At 46.1% G+C, this 16,476-nt stretch overlaps 1 protein-coding gene across 1 annotated transcript in view; it reads left to right on the top strand.

The window, feature by feature from the left end:
• Positions 1-16,476, top strand: part of ACOX3 (acyl-CoA oxidase 3, pristanoyl) — a 502,436-nt gene that overhangs the window by 33,820 nt on the left and 452,140 nt on the right. Inside the window, exon 2 of the mRNA XM_078678532.1 lies at positions 13,187-13,372. Within this exon, the coding sequence (XP_078534658.1) occupies positions 13,211-13,372 (162 nt within the window). The 5' untranslated portion in view covers positions 13,187-13,210. The remainder of the gene's footprint in view (positions 1-13,186; positions 13,373-16,476) is intronic.

The raw sequence follows: 16,476 nt of genomic DNA, 5'->3' as shown, positions 1-16,476 counted from the left end.
GCTGAAGAAGCTGAGGCCCTACTTGTTTGGAACTCACTTCCTAGTTCAGACAGACCACAGGCCCCTCAGATGGTTGATGTAGATGAGGGGTGAGAACCCAAAACTGTGGTGGTCCATCTCTCTACAGGGAATGGAATTTACGGTTGAACACCGCCCTGGAACAGAACACGCCAATGCTGATGGCCTGCCCAGATTTTTCCGCCTTACTGATGAGAACTCCCATGAGGATGGGTAGTTCTCCCCACTTTTCAGAAGGAGGGGACACGTGTTGGACCTGGCGTTTCTTGGCGTGGTTACCCCAGACTTTTTGCCTCTACCTCCTCCATTTTTGATGCAGTGATGGATTTCGTTTTGCTGGCTTAGATGCTTTGGGCACTTTGCCACTGCTGATCAGTGTCAAAGGGCAACTGCTCCCTGTATAAAGTGTTATGGTTATTGGTTGTCCATAATTGGTATGTTTGTCTTACTAGTAATGTCCCTAGTAAAGTGCACTATATGTGCCAGGGCTAGTAATGCAAATGCTACTAGTGGGCCTGCCATTAATTATAATGGGGTGACCCTGTAACCCTCAGAACCTGGGCGGGTAGTAAAACAATCAATAATGGTTCTGTCGGACTAGAATACCTGGTGATGCGGTATTCAAGTAAGATTACTTCATCAATATGTCCCTGTCGGGGTACATATATAGTAGTACTTATACTTAGAACAAAAACACTGACCACATTGGTGAAGAGGGTAAAGTTTTAGTCATATACTCTCTTCATTTCAAAATATGTTTAAACGTTTAGAGCTGTCCAAGCATTGAATACACATATATAATACAAAACATGGTAATTGGTGAAGGATTGGTGTACATTAAAGCATACATACATAAATTCGTGATAAAACAGTTACTACACAAAGTCCACTGTGAACACAATAGTCAGTAGGTCAATCAATTAATTCTTGTGCCTATTAGACTTTATACAGTCGGATCTCAAAATATGGTGCGTCGACGTTTCGACCCTGGGGGGCGATGCGCCGATTTTGCACATTAGGTGCGGGTCTTCATCAGGACTGAATGGATACGGGACAGCCTTATGAGGTTCGGACACCTCTCAGATATCTGTTCATAAAATGAAACAGTGCCGGTCAGCCGACTCAGCACATATTGCTCTGTGTTGCTGTCTTGTCTCTTTAGTATCAATGGTGAACCTCTTGGGATATGATTCCAGCTGGGGAGTCTCCTCTAATTGATACGAAGAATGCCAACGTCTTTCTCTGTCGGATCCTGGTTAGTGAATGTAACCAGGATCCGACAGAGAAAGATCGTCAATGAAGGAGAAGGGGGAGGAGAGAGGAGAGAGTAGAGAGGAGAGAGAGAGACACACACAGAGACAGAGGCAGAGACCCCCAGGTAAGGCTTGGACTCTGGTCGGAAGCCACTGCATTATTCTTGTATTACGAACTGCCTTATTCTTACATTACGAACTGCATTAGTTTGTTGGCCTAATAACCGGCCCAGTGAATAGCAGTTGTCTCCGGGGCTAACAGTGCCAATAAGGACCTGTTGCAGCTGCAGGGCAAGAAAATGGCCAAGGAACCATTAATATATAAAAGCCGGGTGTGTAACCGCAGCTTCTCCACGATGTGTAATATTGGGCAAATGCTGTTATCTGTCTGTGTCTCTGAAACAATGGGGTGTAAGCATATGAGGTTTTTAAAATTTTCTGGTTGCTGCTATACTCCACTGTATATATAACTGTGCATTGATCTTCGGTAAAAAATAAGTAAGGGGAGCCTCTGCCTGGCAGAATGGGCTCAGAGGGGCTTCCAGGTTCACGTTTACACACAGTACGGCACAATGCGGAAGCCATTTGTCTAAAATACGACTGTACCACCACTTCGCTGCTAATGACAAGGGTAACTCGTCATGGAGTGCCCATTCATTTTCAATGGAAATGAATGGGAAGAACTAGATGTACCTTAGCATCCAAGTGGTTAATACAAACCAGAGTTGGGGAGCGGGGACTGTACTAAATTGTGCAGCTCGTGAACAATTAAGCAACGCAGCGCACTGCCCTTTAAAGCAGACTTGACGAAGGCTAACAACACATGGCTTTAGCGGCCGGAGGCAGTAAGGAATATGGTGGGGAGCAGGGTGAACAGAAGGGCCAACAGCAGAGTTGTGCACTGGTGCTAGCAATGGCAAGAGAGATACTACGCTCCCATAGCAGCCGCTCCAGCGGGTCAATGTTTATACTCCCTCACTCAGGAAAGCAAGTCACATAACATTAGCAATTACACCAAAGCTGCAGCAGCTGAAGCCTGCTCTCTTGCTGTAATGCTCCTCCCACTCACCGGCTCTGTTCACGGTGGTGCTCGATGAGAAACAAGGTAAAGCTGCTCCCTGGCGGAAGTAAACTGTTTATTACACTATGTGCTGCCGTGGCTAATGTTCCTGAGTGGAATATTGCAAATTTCATTTTGTGAAATATTACAGATGAATCTCATGTGAAAGCATTGAAGTGGCATGGATAACAAGCATCACAGTGGGAGGGTTGTGGTCAGCAGTCAGAGAGCTGCTGACTCGAGAGCTGGGGATCCGGTTCAAGTCTCAGCTGCGCATTATCCGGTGATTCTGGGCAAATCACTTAATTTCTCTGTGTGATAAGTTACTTATGTATAAATCTGCTGCAAGACCAGAAAGAAGCGAAACTTTATGAAAAAAATTGTTCCACCTAAGCGGATGTTAACAGTATTTCGTCTATGTCAGGGTTTTAAGTAGGGAGGTGGGGGGCTGCAGGGGTCAGAGCACCCCCAGTTTTTTTGGGGGGGCCTCGAAAGGGCTCTCTTGGGGGCTCTATTTTCAGGCCTCAGAGGTCAAAGGGAGGGTGACCAGAAGTACTGGTTTCTGTTGGTGTTTCTGGTGAGCATGCATGTGCACTGCTTAAGCAAATCAAGCTAATGCGCTCCCAGTACCCCTGGCATCCCCACACCAGCTCGATCAGAGGCGCAACTAGAGTGCCCACAACTCCTTGGTAGTGTGCTTTCATCGCACCATTGTGTCGATCAATGGTAACTCAAGTGGGATCATTTAGCAGCTTAAACCACTTTGTGTGAGAAACTGCCTACATTTTGATATAGCTTTTTTACTTCTGATCATGGGAAACTTGCTTGTAAAAGTCCAGTCAAACAAAAGTTAGACGTGAAATAATACAAACGTGTTTGCACAGAAGGAAATTTTATGTGACCGCATCATAACGAGGATGTGACATCCCTATTTTGCAAGTGTGAGAACGGCAGGCTGATTTTGTGCGCTTCGATGGTGGCCTGCAGCATCGCCCAGTTGTTTGGAACATCACAAGCCTTTCGGTGTATTTACCGCCAGTGTTAAAGCCACAGAGGGGCCTAATCAGTATCCTGGCAAAAAGCACCCACTGGCATACCCACAGGGCGATGTCAGACTTTCTTATGTCAATGTCAGAGTTTCTTATATAGCGCAACTTTTCACCGTGAGGTCTCAAGGCGCTTGCAGCACAAGGAACCGGATAGAAAAAGACAGACAAAAGAGAAAAGGAGATTACAAAAGAGAAAAGGAGATTAAGAGGAGGAGGATGAAGAGGAGGAGGGAGCATTTGCACTGTTGAACAAAACGCCCGTGGGCACAGGCGTTGGAAGTGTGGAGATGCAGGGGCTCTAAGAAGGGGTGAAAAAACGACAAAGAATCATTAACATGCAAATGGTCTTTTAAAGACCTGTGAAGTACTGGGGTGCGGCTGTGTTTGCGCCCGGGAAGCTGTCTCAGCTTGGGCTGCCACACAGAGGGGCAGGGGGGAGGGCTCTGAGGAGTCCTAGAGCTGGCGGCTTGTCAGAGCAGGGGGTACCGCTAAACTAGTTATCTGTATTTAGACCACGCCCCTTCTTGGATAGGCCACACCCCTTCGCATTTTGCCCCACCCCTTTTAGAGCACTCCCAGGTTTTTTTCCCACTTAAAGACCTGGTCTACGTGAAACTGATAACTGAAACAGACATGGAACAAGCATTGGTAAGTGCAGAAAATATGCTGCACCCACAAGAAATGGTGGAAAAGTTAGTAGCAAGAACAGGGACCAATGAAGAGCTAAGAAAGAGAGTGGATAGGATGAAACCCCCTTTTAAGTTTATATTACAAACAATAGATTTCACAAGCACAGCGCAGGTGCTTTGCAGGCGAAACCTAAAAAATTAATATGGCAGATTGCAAGAGCAACAACGTAAAGTTCTCTCATACACAAGAACAGATAAACCAGAGTTACGTTTTGAATATATTCAAAGTGAACATAACCCATTTAACAACAATGTACGGCTTTGGAGACGTTATATTGATGCTGTGCTGGTGATATGGAAGGGCACACCAGCAGAAGCCACAAACTTTGCTACATGGTTGAATGCCCTTGATCCACACCTGCGAATTGCGATGTCAGTGGGGGGAAAATAAGTCCCTTTCCTAGACCTTTTGATACAAGCAGAGAATGGGAAGCTGACTACTGAGGTGTATTACAAACCTATAGACCGTAACAATCTGTTACATTTTGACAGCTTCCACCCTCTAGCCTGCGAGAAAACCTACCAGTAGGCCAGTTTCTCCGGCTACGACGTAACTGCATGGAGAAAGAAGAATATAGAACACATGCTGGCAAATTAGCGTAAAAAAATCCTTGAACAACTACCCGAAAAGAATAATAAAATCAGCTGACAAAAGAGCACTGAACAATAACAGAGATCGGCTCCTGGAAACTTGGAGAAGACAAGACAACGATCGTCTTATCTGTGTCTCAATTTATAACACACTATCAAACGCCTTCCAGAAAGTAATACAGAGGAATTGGAAGATTATGTTAAAAGGGGGTTTTAAGATTGAGAAGCCCATGTTTTCATTCAGAAAAGGGACAAGTATAAAATATCTTCTGGTACACACATGGCCTAAACAAACCCTAGAAAAAAGCACACAGTCCACAGTCGCCGCTTTCTCTGTCGAAGGGAGACAGGAGGTGGCACACGCGGACAGGAGATGTGTGCGCTTGCCAACTCCTGTCTCCCTTCGGCAGAGAAACCGGCGGCACGGCGCAGGCATCGCGCAATTTCACTTTCCCTCCCTCCCCCACTTCAAGAACCTGGACAGCACAGATCTTCTAAATTCCCAAGGCAAACATTTAGCAACTAGAAAACACCCCCGTAAACTGAGGACATTGCGGCAACAGGTTCCCCAGGACACTTTTATTTCCACCCGAGCATGTTTATTTCAGGAGAACTTTCTCCCCTTCGGTGTGAAGTTGTTTGTACGCTCACGTGACAGCATGTTCCTTATTCTCACAATGACATCCTTGCCATGTCGGTAAAAGTCCAATATCTATCCATATGGATGATACAATTAGACAGCGGCTCTCTTCTTTTCAGGGTGTTTTTAATTTAAACGCGTGTTGTGGTGCAGCAGGGAGTAAGTGGGCAGGGATTGGGGGCTGCGTCCAGCTCACGGTGTGAATGTCACAGTTAAAGTGCTCTCCTTGTTCTCTGGGGCGGCAGTAGTGTCACGGCCCGCTTGGGTAGGAAGGGAACTTGTATTTTTCATGTAGCTGAGCAGGATAATGCACAGATTATTTAACGCTAATCTTCTTTACCCTTTCCACGCCCCAATAGTAATGTCACTCGGGTAGGCACACCACGTGACCAAACCAAACCTATAATAGCTCCTCATGTAATCCTGAGTCCTTATATATTGCAACTGGTTCTTTTGTGAGGCGCTCTGACACCTTCGGGTGATGTTCGCGCTACATAAATTTGCATTAAAGAAAATAAAATAAAATAAATAAAAAGTTGGGTGGAGATCTGGGGATTTGTTTTAACACCCCTCAAGCTAATGACACGGGTGGACTGTGGTGCCCAGTACAGGAGCGTGGAAGCATTTAGACCAGGAATTATGCGTGTGCAGCAGCGGTGAATGGAGGTGTAAATACTGAAGATGCTCCTCCTTTTGACTGACTGGCTCCTTTTCCCCACTTATTCTTCCTCCGTTGGGTCGGCTTCCTGGTTTTCTTTGGACTTGGCCCTCGTAACTTTTGGACTGGAACTCGAGTGCGCCCTGCCATTTTTGGACCCTCTCCTGTTGTCACTCTTGCCCTGGGTGCATATTGCTATGTTGAGATGATTTCCTTCTATGCCCCCGACACGGGTCCACCATTTTGTTGATTCTTGTCCTTTCCTTTGGTCCCTTGAATTCCATCCTGCTGACCTTCAGACATTTCTCTTACACTGGACAGCCTTATCTTTCCCCCCCCCCAGGTCCACCTCTCTCCTCTCACCAATCTCAGCCTCCAACTCTTCTCCCCCACATACTGCTCTCTACCCCTTTTTATTTTAATTTAATTTAATTTTTTTAAATTTTTGTTTCTCTTTTCACTCTGTAAATATGTGATATATACTTGTCTGAGCCGAATCGCTGGTAAAATGGAATCCTGAGAAAATCTTCTATTTATATATATATCTATCTAAATAATTAAGAATAATTATATTTACTTTCTGACTAAACAGTATTCCGGTTTACTAATACATATACCAATACAGTTTTGTGATGACTTGATCAACTTCCTCGACATGTGTTACTGGTATTTCAATCAACGGGGTACACTTAACTTCTGAATTTATTGCTATATGTTTAATAGTTTAAAAAATATACATATTTTGCTACTTTCATGAGATGATCTAAAGAAATCAAACTCGATTACAAGGTAGAATTGTCAAAGGGGACCTACACTTGTATACTAATGGCATCCTATGATTAATCAGCCAAGCACTATCTTGCAAGCAATCACCTTAAGAACGAGTTGAAGACTAATGATGACATAGATAATGTTTGGATAGCTGTTGAATAATGTTTGTAAGTCATCAACCTGAAATAATTGTTTTACATCGGTCTGCGAGGTTGGCTAGACAAGTCGGAAGCAGGACACACATTACAAACATATAATATAACTAAAACCGATGACAATCCCACCCATTGCATTTTTAATTGATACTTATCTTTATATTGTGGCTTTCTCTTTGTTAGTATGTGACTACAAAGGACCCACCTCCTCTGTGACCATGATGCTGGTATCCCCTAAAATCTAGGGTTAGGGATACACACAAAAAATGTCATGGAATGTCCACAATGCTACAAACTAAGAAAATAGTTCACAGCACCATAGTTCACATAGAACTCTCCATATTTTGAAGAGGGTTATCAATGAGCACTTGTATGAGCACGACCTTAGACATCTCTAGTCATTTCATGACCTGATTTTTTCCTAGTGCACCATCAGGTCACCTTGGTAATCCTTGTATCCTGTTTTTGTTTCTCTTTTATATTTATCTAATGTAGGTTTCAAGTTCCCACAAACCTACTAACAGGTAGGGTAGTTTGGTAGTGCTTAAATTAAGAAGCTTCCCTGACCAACCTAATTAGTCTGAACAGTAGATTATTATTTATTTATTTCTTGCTTGCACTTGTATGGCGCGACAGCTACCCTGAGGGTTTCCTGGCGCCTTGGATCTGTGTTACTGAAAAGTAAGCAGGGGGGCAATTATTAATCGAACAGCCATGATTTCACTCCCTTACGGAAGTGTAGATAGCAGGGTTCTAACCGTAGTTGGAGAGGGAGTGAGTTCCACAGTACAGGTGCCATGTAGGCAAAAGAACGACCGCCCAGTCGAGCTCTTTTTACCCTGGGAACGATGAATTTCGCCTGGTTCATTGAGCGTAAGTTGCGAGAGGGTAGATATTTCTGTGCCATCTTACATAGGTACTCCGGGGCTGCCCCTGAGCTGATCTTATACATGTAACAGAGTGCCTTGAACTTTACTCTACTTGCCACTCTCAACCAGTGCAGTTTTTTAAGATGTTCTGTCATACTCGTGCGACCTGGGAGATTGAGGAGCATTCTGGCCGCAGAGTTCTGAACGACTTGAAGTCGACTCAGAGTACTATTCATGACTCCTAGGAATAGGACGTTACCATAGTCTAATCTCGAAGTAATTAAGGCCTGTAGGACCGTCCTCTGCGCTCCATCTGGCAATTGCCACAGTATTTTTCTCAACCATTTGAGGATCAGAAAACATGTGGAGGCAGTTTTGGCTGTGTGCGTACGCATAGACAGCTTATCATCAATTATTACCCCTAAGTTGCGTGCGGATTGTACCGCAGTCGGGGTAGCGCCCATTTCAACAGGCCAATGGGTCGGGCCCCAAAGATTCTTTTGGTTGCCAAAAATAAGTAACTCTGTTTTATCCCCATTCAACTTTAATTTTTTTGAATGGAGCCTGTTAGCCATTCTAAGTAGTCTAGAACGAAGGGGAGAGATGTCAGATTTTTCTGTAGATGTGAGGGAGAACACAAGTTGTGTGTCGTCCGCATAAGAATAAATGGTAAGGCCCATATCTTCAGGAATTTTGGCTAGGGGAGTGACATACACATTAAAAAGGAGGGGCTCAATATAGAGCCCTGGGGCACTCCATAAGGGGAATCATATACTTCCGAGGAATTACTTTTGGAGAAGACCTGATCTGTTCGATGCAGGAGAAATTGCTCCAACCATTTCAATGCTTTACCTCTGATTCCAATATCCTTCAGGGACTTGATGAGGGTTGTATGACAGATGGTGTCTAATGCGGCACTCAGATCTAAAAGAATGAGTGCCGCCGTGCCTCCAGTATCCAGTTCTTGGCGGATAACCTCAGTGACCCCAAGTAGGGTGGACTCAGTGGAGTGGCCCTTCCTAAAGCCCGATTGGGAATAGTGCAAAAGATTGTTGTCATTGATTAATTGATTGATTGATTGTTTATAAATACTTCACCAATAGTGATCCACACACCCTGACGAATGCCCCGGACCTTTCAGGCTATTGACGATGGGCAGAAACATGTTGACAGGTAGTGGATGGGTGTGAGTCATTGTACTCCATTACCCACCCAATTTTGACTTTGTAACCATACCTAGTGTTCCACCGAATAAAGGTATTTCCCTAAGGCATAATAAGGTATTTTTTAATATTCATCTGGATCCCCTGTCCTGTGGTGTTGTCCAGTAAGATTTATGAAAGAACTGCCTCCTATCTAGTCAGTCTTCGAGGAGGTCGAGTCCGCCTTGGTGGTACTGTCCTACCAGGGTGGGGAGAGGATTCCTATGAAGAAGCATGACACTAACAAGGGTGTGAGGTTTCCTCTTCCACTAAGAATGACTTTCCACAGACAGTAATCTAAGGTTAAAGTTTTGCTCAGCCTACTTTCCCTTCCCCCCGTTTGGCTCCACGGAGACAGCTTGTTTCCGAGGGTTATCCCATGTATTGTGTCTGTACCTACGAATGCTGACGTCTTTATTTTTTGTCCCCACCCTAATAGGAGATCTGCAAGGCTATCGTCTGTAAGTATTGTACGATTCATATTTGTCCCTGACGCATAGTTAAAAACAAAAGTTGCGACGGTACAGAATAGCTAATATTGTGGTGATTTTTTCCTTCAGAATCCCGCCCCTCCTAAACCAGAACCCAAACAAAAGAAAATAGCTGCAAAGGTGAACTTTAGTGTCTTAAATCTGCTGCGCTTTTATGTGGATGACTCCAGTAAATGGCCCACTCTAGGATTATCGGCGCATACCACTCATGCTTTGTGCTTACTGAGTGTGTGATCTCCCGTGATGAGCGTAGTTCGTGTGAAGCTGCCCTGAAGCCGAATAGCTTGTCTTGCTTTTGTCAGCATGTATTAATGATAGCCTGTCTTAAAGGGCAATTAAATCAGTTACACAAGTATTAGAAAACATTTTCTTTGTCACATTTCTTGTTTGTACCTAGTCTTTCAGTAAGTTCATTTTTTGTCACGATGTGCGGTTTTTTTTTATTTAAAGTCCGCCACTGCTTACAACTATTCAAAAAGGGGGGGTGGTGATGGACAGAGCATCTGAATTAAACAGAACACTCATACCCAGTCAAAAGATCAGGGCTTGATCCATCACCGTTGTTTAGCTCACTGCACCATCCCAGCTCAGAACCTGGCTACATGCAAATTAGTCTGTCCCTGGCCCAGTGCATCATGGGAACAGGGCAGACCAAACTACCAAGCCAATTCTTTACTGGAAAGGAAACAAGCTTCCGGGGACCGGTTTCTGGCATTGCAGCCGTCTTCGGCCCGGCTTGCTTGAATCCTGATGGTGCAGTGAGCAAGGGACTCACATCTGAGTATACCCTGCCACACTTGTGGTGGCTAAAACGATTCAAAAAGGGGGGGGGGGTGATGGACAGAGCATCTGAATTAAACAGAACACTCATACCCAGTCAAAAGATCAGGGCTTGAACCATCACCGTTTTTAGCTCACTGCACCATCCCAGCTCAGAACCTGGCTACATGCAAATTAGTCTGTCCCTGGCCCAGTGCATCATGGGAACAGGGCAGACCAAACTACCAAGCCAATTCTTTACTGGAAAGGAAACAAGCTTCCGGGGACCGGTTTCTGGCATTGCAGCCGTCTTCGGCCCGGCTTGCTTGAATCCTGATGGTGCAGTGAGCAAGGGACTCACATCTGAGTATACCCTGCCACACTTGTGGTGGCTAAAACGATTCAAAAAGGGGGGGTGGTGATGGACAGAGCATCTGAATTAAACAGAACACTCATACCCAGTCAAAAGATCAGGGCTTGATCCATCACCGTTTTTTAGCTCACTGCACCATCCCAGCTCAGAACCTGGCTACATGCAAATTAGTCTGTCCCTGGCCCAGTGCATCATGGGAACAGGGCAGACCAAACTACCAAGCCAATTCTTTACTGGAAAGGAAACAAGCTTCCGGGGACCGGTTTCTGGCATTGCAGCCGTCTTCGGCCCGGCTTGCTTGAATCTTGATGGTGCAGTGAGCAAGGGACTCACATCTGAGTATACCCTGCCACACTTGTGGTGGCTAAAACGATTCAAAAAGGGGGGGGGGGTGATGGACAGAGCATCTGAATTAAACAGAACACTCATACCCAGTCAAAAGATCAGGGCTTGATCCATCACCGTTCTTAGCTCACTGCACCATCCCAGCTCAGAACCTGGCTACATGCAAATTAGTCTGTCCCTGGCCCAGTGCATCATGGGAACAGGGCAGACCAAACTACCAAGCCAATTCTTTACTGGAAAGGAAACAAGCTTCCGGGGACCGGTTTCTGGCATTGCAGCCGTCTTCGGCCCGGCTTGCTTGAATCCTGATGGTGCAGTGAGCAAGGGACTCACATCTGAGTATACCCTGCCACACTTGTGGTGGCTAAAACGATTCAAAAAGGGGGGGGGGGTGGTGATGGACAGAGCATCTGAATTAAACAGAACACTCATACCCAGTCAAAAGATCAGGGCTTGATCCATCACCGTTTTTTAGCTCACTGCACCATCCCAGCTTAGAACCTGGCTACATGCAAATTAGTCTGTCCCTGGCCCAGTGCATCATGGGAACAGGGCCCGGCTTGCTTGAATCCTGATGCTTGTTTCCTTTCCAGTAAAGAATTGGCTTGGTAGTTTGATCTGCCCTGTTCCCATGATGCACTTAATAGTGTTTCGTGTAAAAATATAGACCCTATTCACAGTACACTTGTGTAAGAATGTATGCAACTCCAGGTCTGGTTCTAAGGGCTGTCTTAACTCCATGGCGATTAATGGGACCCACTGTCATGCTGCTTAAAGCCCTCTTCTAACGGTACAGCGCTCTGCTACATCACATCATTTTGTGCCCTGCTTCGGTAAGAACTCATGCCTTTCAAGAATAATTTAGCTCCATGACCCATACACTCACTCAACGTTATGGCCCCCTAAGATCGTACCCAATGCCATGCTTCTGTAAGAAAACTCCAATACCAAGCAGTGATTTCTCAAGTTAGACTGCAATGCGGTATTAATGTGGTATTTAACCTTTGCACTGTAGAAATAAACAGTTGAATATGTATTATTAATACACTTCTAGTGGGACTCATTTATTTTCGTGGGTGTGTGTGCATGCGTGTGCATCTCATGTATCACTAGGTCCTTTAAAAAAAAAAAAAAAACTTACGCCCCAGTGTTTGAAGAGGCATTGGGAACAACGTTCCCAATCTCTTTTCATTTTACAGAAATAGTTTTTGAACTTCTTGTTAAACAAGTATTTGCAATGCAATATGTCTCAAATTTACAATTTTGAGCTATTAATATTTTAAATGGCAATATCTTTTATTTATGTTTTAGTTTTAAAAACATAGATAAAAGGCCTTGTCATTTACAATGCCAGTAGCGTAAACTCTTGCAAATGCGAGACCTATTACATTGCAAATGCTTGTTTACTTGCGAGGCGTTATCGGGCAACAGCGTCTTTCCCAGCAGCTTCACGGTAACTTCCTCCAGCGCCCTCCACTCCCCGCCAGTCAAGACTGTTGCAGGCGCCTTGGCAATCAAGCTTGTGTCGGAGCCATGGCAAGCCTAAGATGATCTTCACCACAACTCAGTGCTTAAGCTAACACGCACCTTCTTAACTTTGGTAGAAACTCAACAGTGCCTACATGATCGGACTGCGTTTAACAATCCACAGTCCTGAAGGGGATGTGCGTGAGTGGACGCTTGTGGAGGAGGCCCATATGAAGGCCGGTAGGAGGGATGTGAAATCAGAAGATCTCAGTAGAGGGAACTCAGTAGAGATTTCCTAACTCTTGAGGCAACTGTGAGTGATCAATATGCATCGGATGCAAACAACAGTGTGACTGACAATGAGGGGAGTTGATGCCCTTAATGTGACTATTCCTAAGCTCCTAGATATATAGCAACTGGTACATGAAATTGTCAAAATATATTGTTTCTTTACTCTTATCTTGTATTCAGATCCCATCAGACCGCATGCTCTTAACTACATACCCACTGTGACTTTATTGAAAAAATAAAAGGTTTAAAAAAAAAACACCCTCCGTCACATACTGCGGCATCCAATCTGAGCGGGCTCGTCTACTGGAGCCTCTGGATGCCCAAACAGGTGTTGAACCATAGCACATCTTCTCACAGAGCATCCTTGCCACCATCTTGCCCAGGCGACCCCACACTGTCTAAGTTATTTTTTCTGTTATGCATGTGTTGTGATGATATCCCTAATATATCTATAGCTAGTTATCTGTTTGCTCCCTTATTTCTTCACATTTTTTTTTCTTTGTAGCTGGCAGAAGACGTTTGTTTCAAAATGAATCCCTCACCTTTCAGCAGTAGAAATGATGCAAACTCCCACCAAGACTTGCTGCCTGCTTTCCCAAAGGGCCCATTGAGTGTATACAGAGAAAAGGCGTCCTTCAACTGGAGAGAATTGGCATTGTTTCTTGATGGTGAAGATATCATTCAATTCAGGGTACGAACACATAAAATAAGTGTGAAAGTAGTGGATATGTTTTTCATTAATTGTGTTTGTGTTTTAATGGTCCTGCACCTTTCCCTGTTATTCTATGTTATCTGCTCTTAAATTAGCGCATTAGACTCGTGAAATTTGTACAGGCAAGAAGTGTGTTATTATGGCTTCTGTTGTACTCCTGATTTAAGTGCACAAACCTTCTACAAATGAGCTCATATGTTTTTTTTATATAAGGACCTATATGTCTAGCTGAGGTAGCCTATGGCTCAAATTAGATGCCTACAACTGCATTTGTTTCGGAGATACAACTGGAACCAACAACAATTTCCAGCATAGTAGTTCATAAATGTCCAAGTGCTCATATAACTGCGACAAGATCCATTCAGAACCATGTGCAACTGGTCATCTGGAATTTCTTCCAAAGGGATATGAAATTTATTTTTTTAATCCAAGACTCTGAAATCATACTTTATTATTTTAGGGTTAAGCATGAAGATAATATCCAGAGAATATTTTGTTCAATTCTGTTCACTGTAAGGCCAGAATCAAATATGTAAATGTAATGAGTAACTGGGATAAGATAGCAAGTTTGAGTCAGGTTGTACTACACTTACATAAGCCTGTTGTGCCTCTAAACATAAAAACCTCAGAGTTACATTTCAAAGAAAATAAGAACTTACCACAACTTATTTAGTGGAAAGATATTCCCTGTGGAGTGTACACAGGAGTTTACAAATATCCTTCAATAAATATATATTTTTTAAAAGACTCGATGCAAGAATGTTAGAAGGTGGTTCTGACCATCTGAGTTGCCCGGATTTTTCGCTTTTTGAACCCATAATTGTTGAGCTTTTACTGTGGGAGAGCCTCATAAGTTGGGACTCACCCACAGTGAACTCATGATGAAAGAGACTGCATGTGGATTTTAGTGGTGCCCCCCTGGCTTGACAAGGCTGCTGCGCTGAAGCTGTAGTAAGGGGCACCGGACTTGTTGCATGCAGACACATGTGTGCATGCGGGTGCACACGTGTTGGGGCTGTGCAGGTTACTGCATGTGTATTTTTACTGGCCTGGGCAGGAAGGAGGGAGCCAAGGTAGAGAAGTGATGTCGCTGTGCGATAGGGCAAATAGAGATTTCCTGCCAGCCCCCTCCCCAATCCTTTAAAAGAGTCTGCACAGGAAGAGGAGCTCTCTCTGGGGTGTGGTCTGCTGAGACACGGGGTGCTGGAGCCTGGCGCCATGGGCAGTTGGAAGGAGGAACCCCCTGACTGTCCCAGGATCCTCTATAGCGCCAGGGGAGGAGTCCAGGACCAGCGAGCAGAAGCCTGGGCCTCTGCGCAAGGAGAAGGGAGTCCCAGGAGGAGAGCCAGGTGAAAGGCAGGCGCAGGGAGCCAGTGAAGACCGCTCCCTGCCGAGTACACCCTCTTGGAGACAAGGAGGGAGAAGGAGAGTGCTCCAAGTGGCTGGGGAGCGCCACCAGGAGCAAGAAGAGGCCAGAATTGTGAAGAACGGTCCCCTGGGGGCTGAGATATGCCCCACAAAGGTAGGCGACCTTTGACCTCTGGTCGACTGACTAAGCGCGTGGGGCTGCGCCGCCGGTCTCAAAGATGCCCTCGCGGTGGGTCAGGTCCGGGGGGCTTCCCCCACAAGAAGCAAAGTGAAGCTGGTAGAGAGGGGTGCCAGGACCCCACCCTGGCCGCCGAGGTGAACTGGAGCAGGGGAGCACCGTGGCGCCCCCCCCCCTGGGAAAAGTGATAGGGGCCTGGGACCCTAACTTCTGGCCCAAGGCTGCCGGCGGCAGCCAGGGATCGCCGTCGCGCTCCCCGAGAAGATTGGGGAGGGCCCCGGGATCCTACCTCCGGGCCCCCGTGTGAGGAGGAGGAGGTGGGGACCGCCATTGCGCCCCCTGCGAAGAAGACTCTGGGACCCAGGACACCAATTCCGGGCCCCGCCAAAGTCGGGGAGCGCCATCGCGCTCCCCGTGAAACTGGAGAAGGGGGTGCCAGGAGCCCACCCTAGCCCCTGAGGGGAGCGAAGTCGAAGCCGGGAAGCGCCATCACTCTCCCCATGAAGATGAGCTCTGGGGCCCAGGACCCCATCTTCAGGCCCCGACTGGCAGGAGCAGGAAGGGGGAGTGCCGCTGCACTCCCCTGAGGTCCAGGGCTGGTCTCGCGTCTGCCTGCCAGAGCAGGCAGACCAGAAGAGAAGTGCCGGCTCCTGCTGCAGCACGGGAGGGTGCTGGCCGTACAGGGAGCCGGCGGGGGCAGCTGGGGGTGGGCTCCCCGGGCTGCCCTCTAAAGCTGGGGCATGTGGGGGTCCCGGGTGGGACCGGGACCCTGAAAACAGAAGAGGAGCCATCCAGGTGTGACCGGCCCCCCAACAACATCAAGGGCGGCGTGCGGCCGCCGAAGACCGCAGCGCAGCTCTCCCCGAACAGCGGGGGAGCCGCTGCTAGGATATGCACAAAAACGAGGAATCGCCCCATAATGCATTGCAGGCCTGGACCAGCCTGCAAGGGAAAAACAGCATTTTCTCTGTTTCTGGTGGCTCCAGGAGAACGGGGTCACCACCCCGTGAGTGCCAAGGTGCAGGGGAACTGCAGGAGCAACACAGTCTCCCGCAGCACGAAGATGAAAAGTTCCCTCCCTAAGTCTCTGGGGACTCTGAAAAAATAACCCCTCAAGGGCTCACTCAGCATTGAATCACTTTCTGGGCTGGAACTTTTGTTCTACAACTGGGGGTGTATTGAAAAGTGCACCAAGGGATGAAGGACTGAGTTGGGGATGTCTGAAGAAGGGCATTGTGTAGTATGCAGTACACAACTCTTTAGCCATTGTAAGAATTAGAATGTAACCTCTTAGTTCTATATGACATCATGCTAGAGTTAAGACAGAGGTTCAGAATGTTATTACTCAAGTAAAGCTGTTAGATGAACAAGAGCTGTGTATGCAGGCTGAGGTGTTATGAAGATACCTAAATAAATCTTCTGGATTTCTGACTTACAACTTTGTGGACTGATCTGTACATTGGCGACGTGTTTAAAGGTTTCGTGTCTCGTCTACACCTCAACGCTACCAGCATCTGAATTTGAAGATTTTTTCCTC

The sequence above is a fragment of the Lissotriton helveticus genome, chromosome 2_2 (genome assembly GCF_964261635.1).
Source record: "Lissotriton helveticus chromosome 2_2, aLisHel1.1, whole genome shotgun sequence".
In the NCBI taxonomy this organism is placed as follows: Eukaryota; Metazoa; Chordata; class Amphibia; order Caudata; family Salamandridae; genus Lissotriton; species Lissotriton helveticus.
Note: the sequence above shows the minus strand (reverse complement) of the source record. Positions and strands in the feature narration are given on the sequence as shown.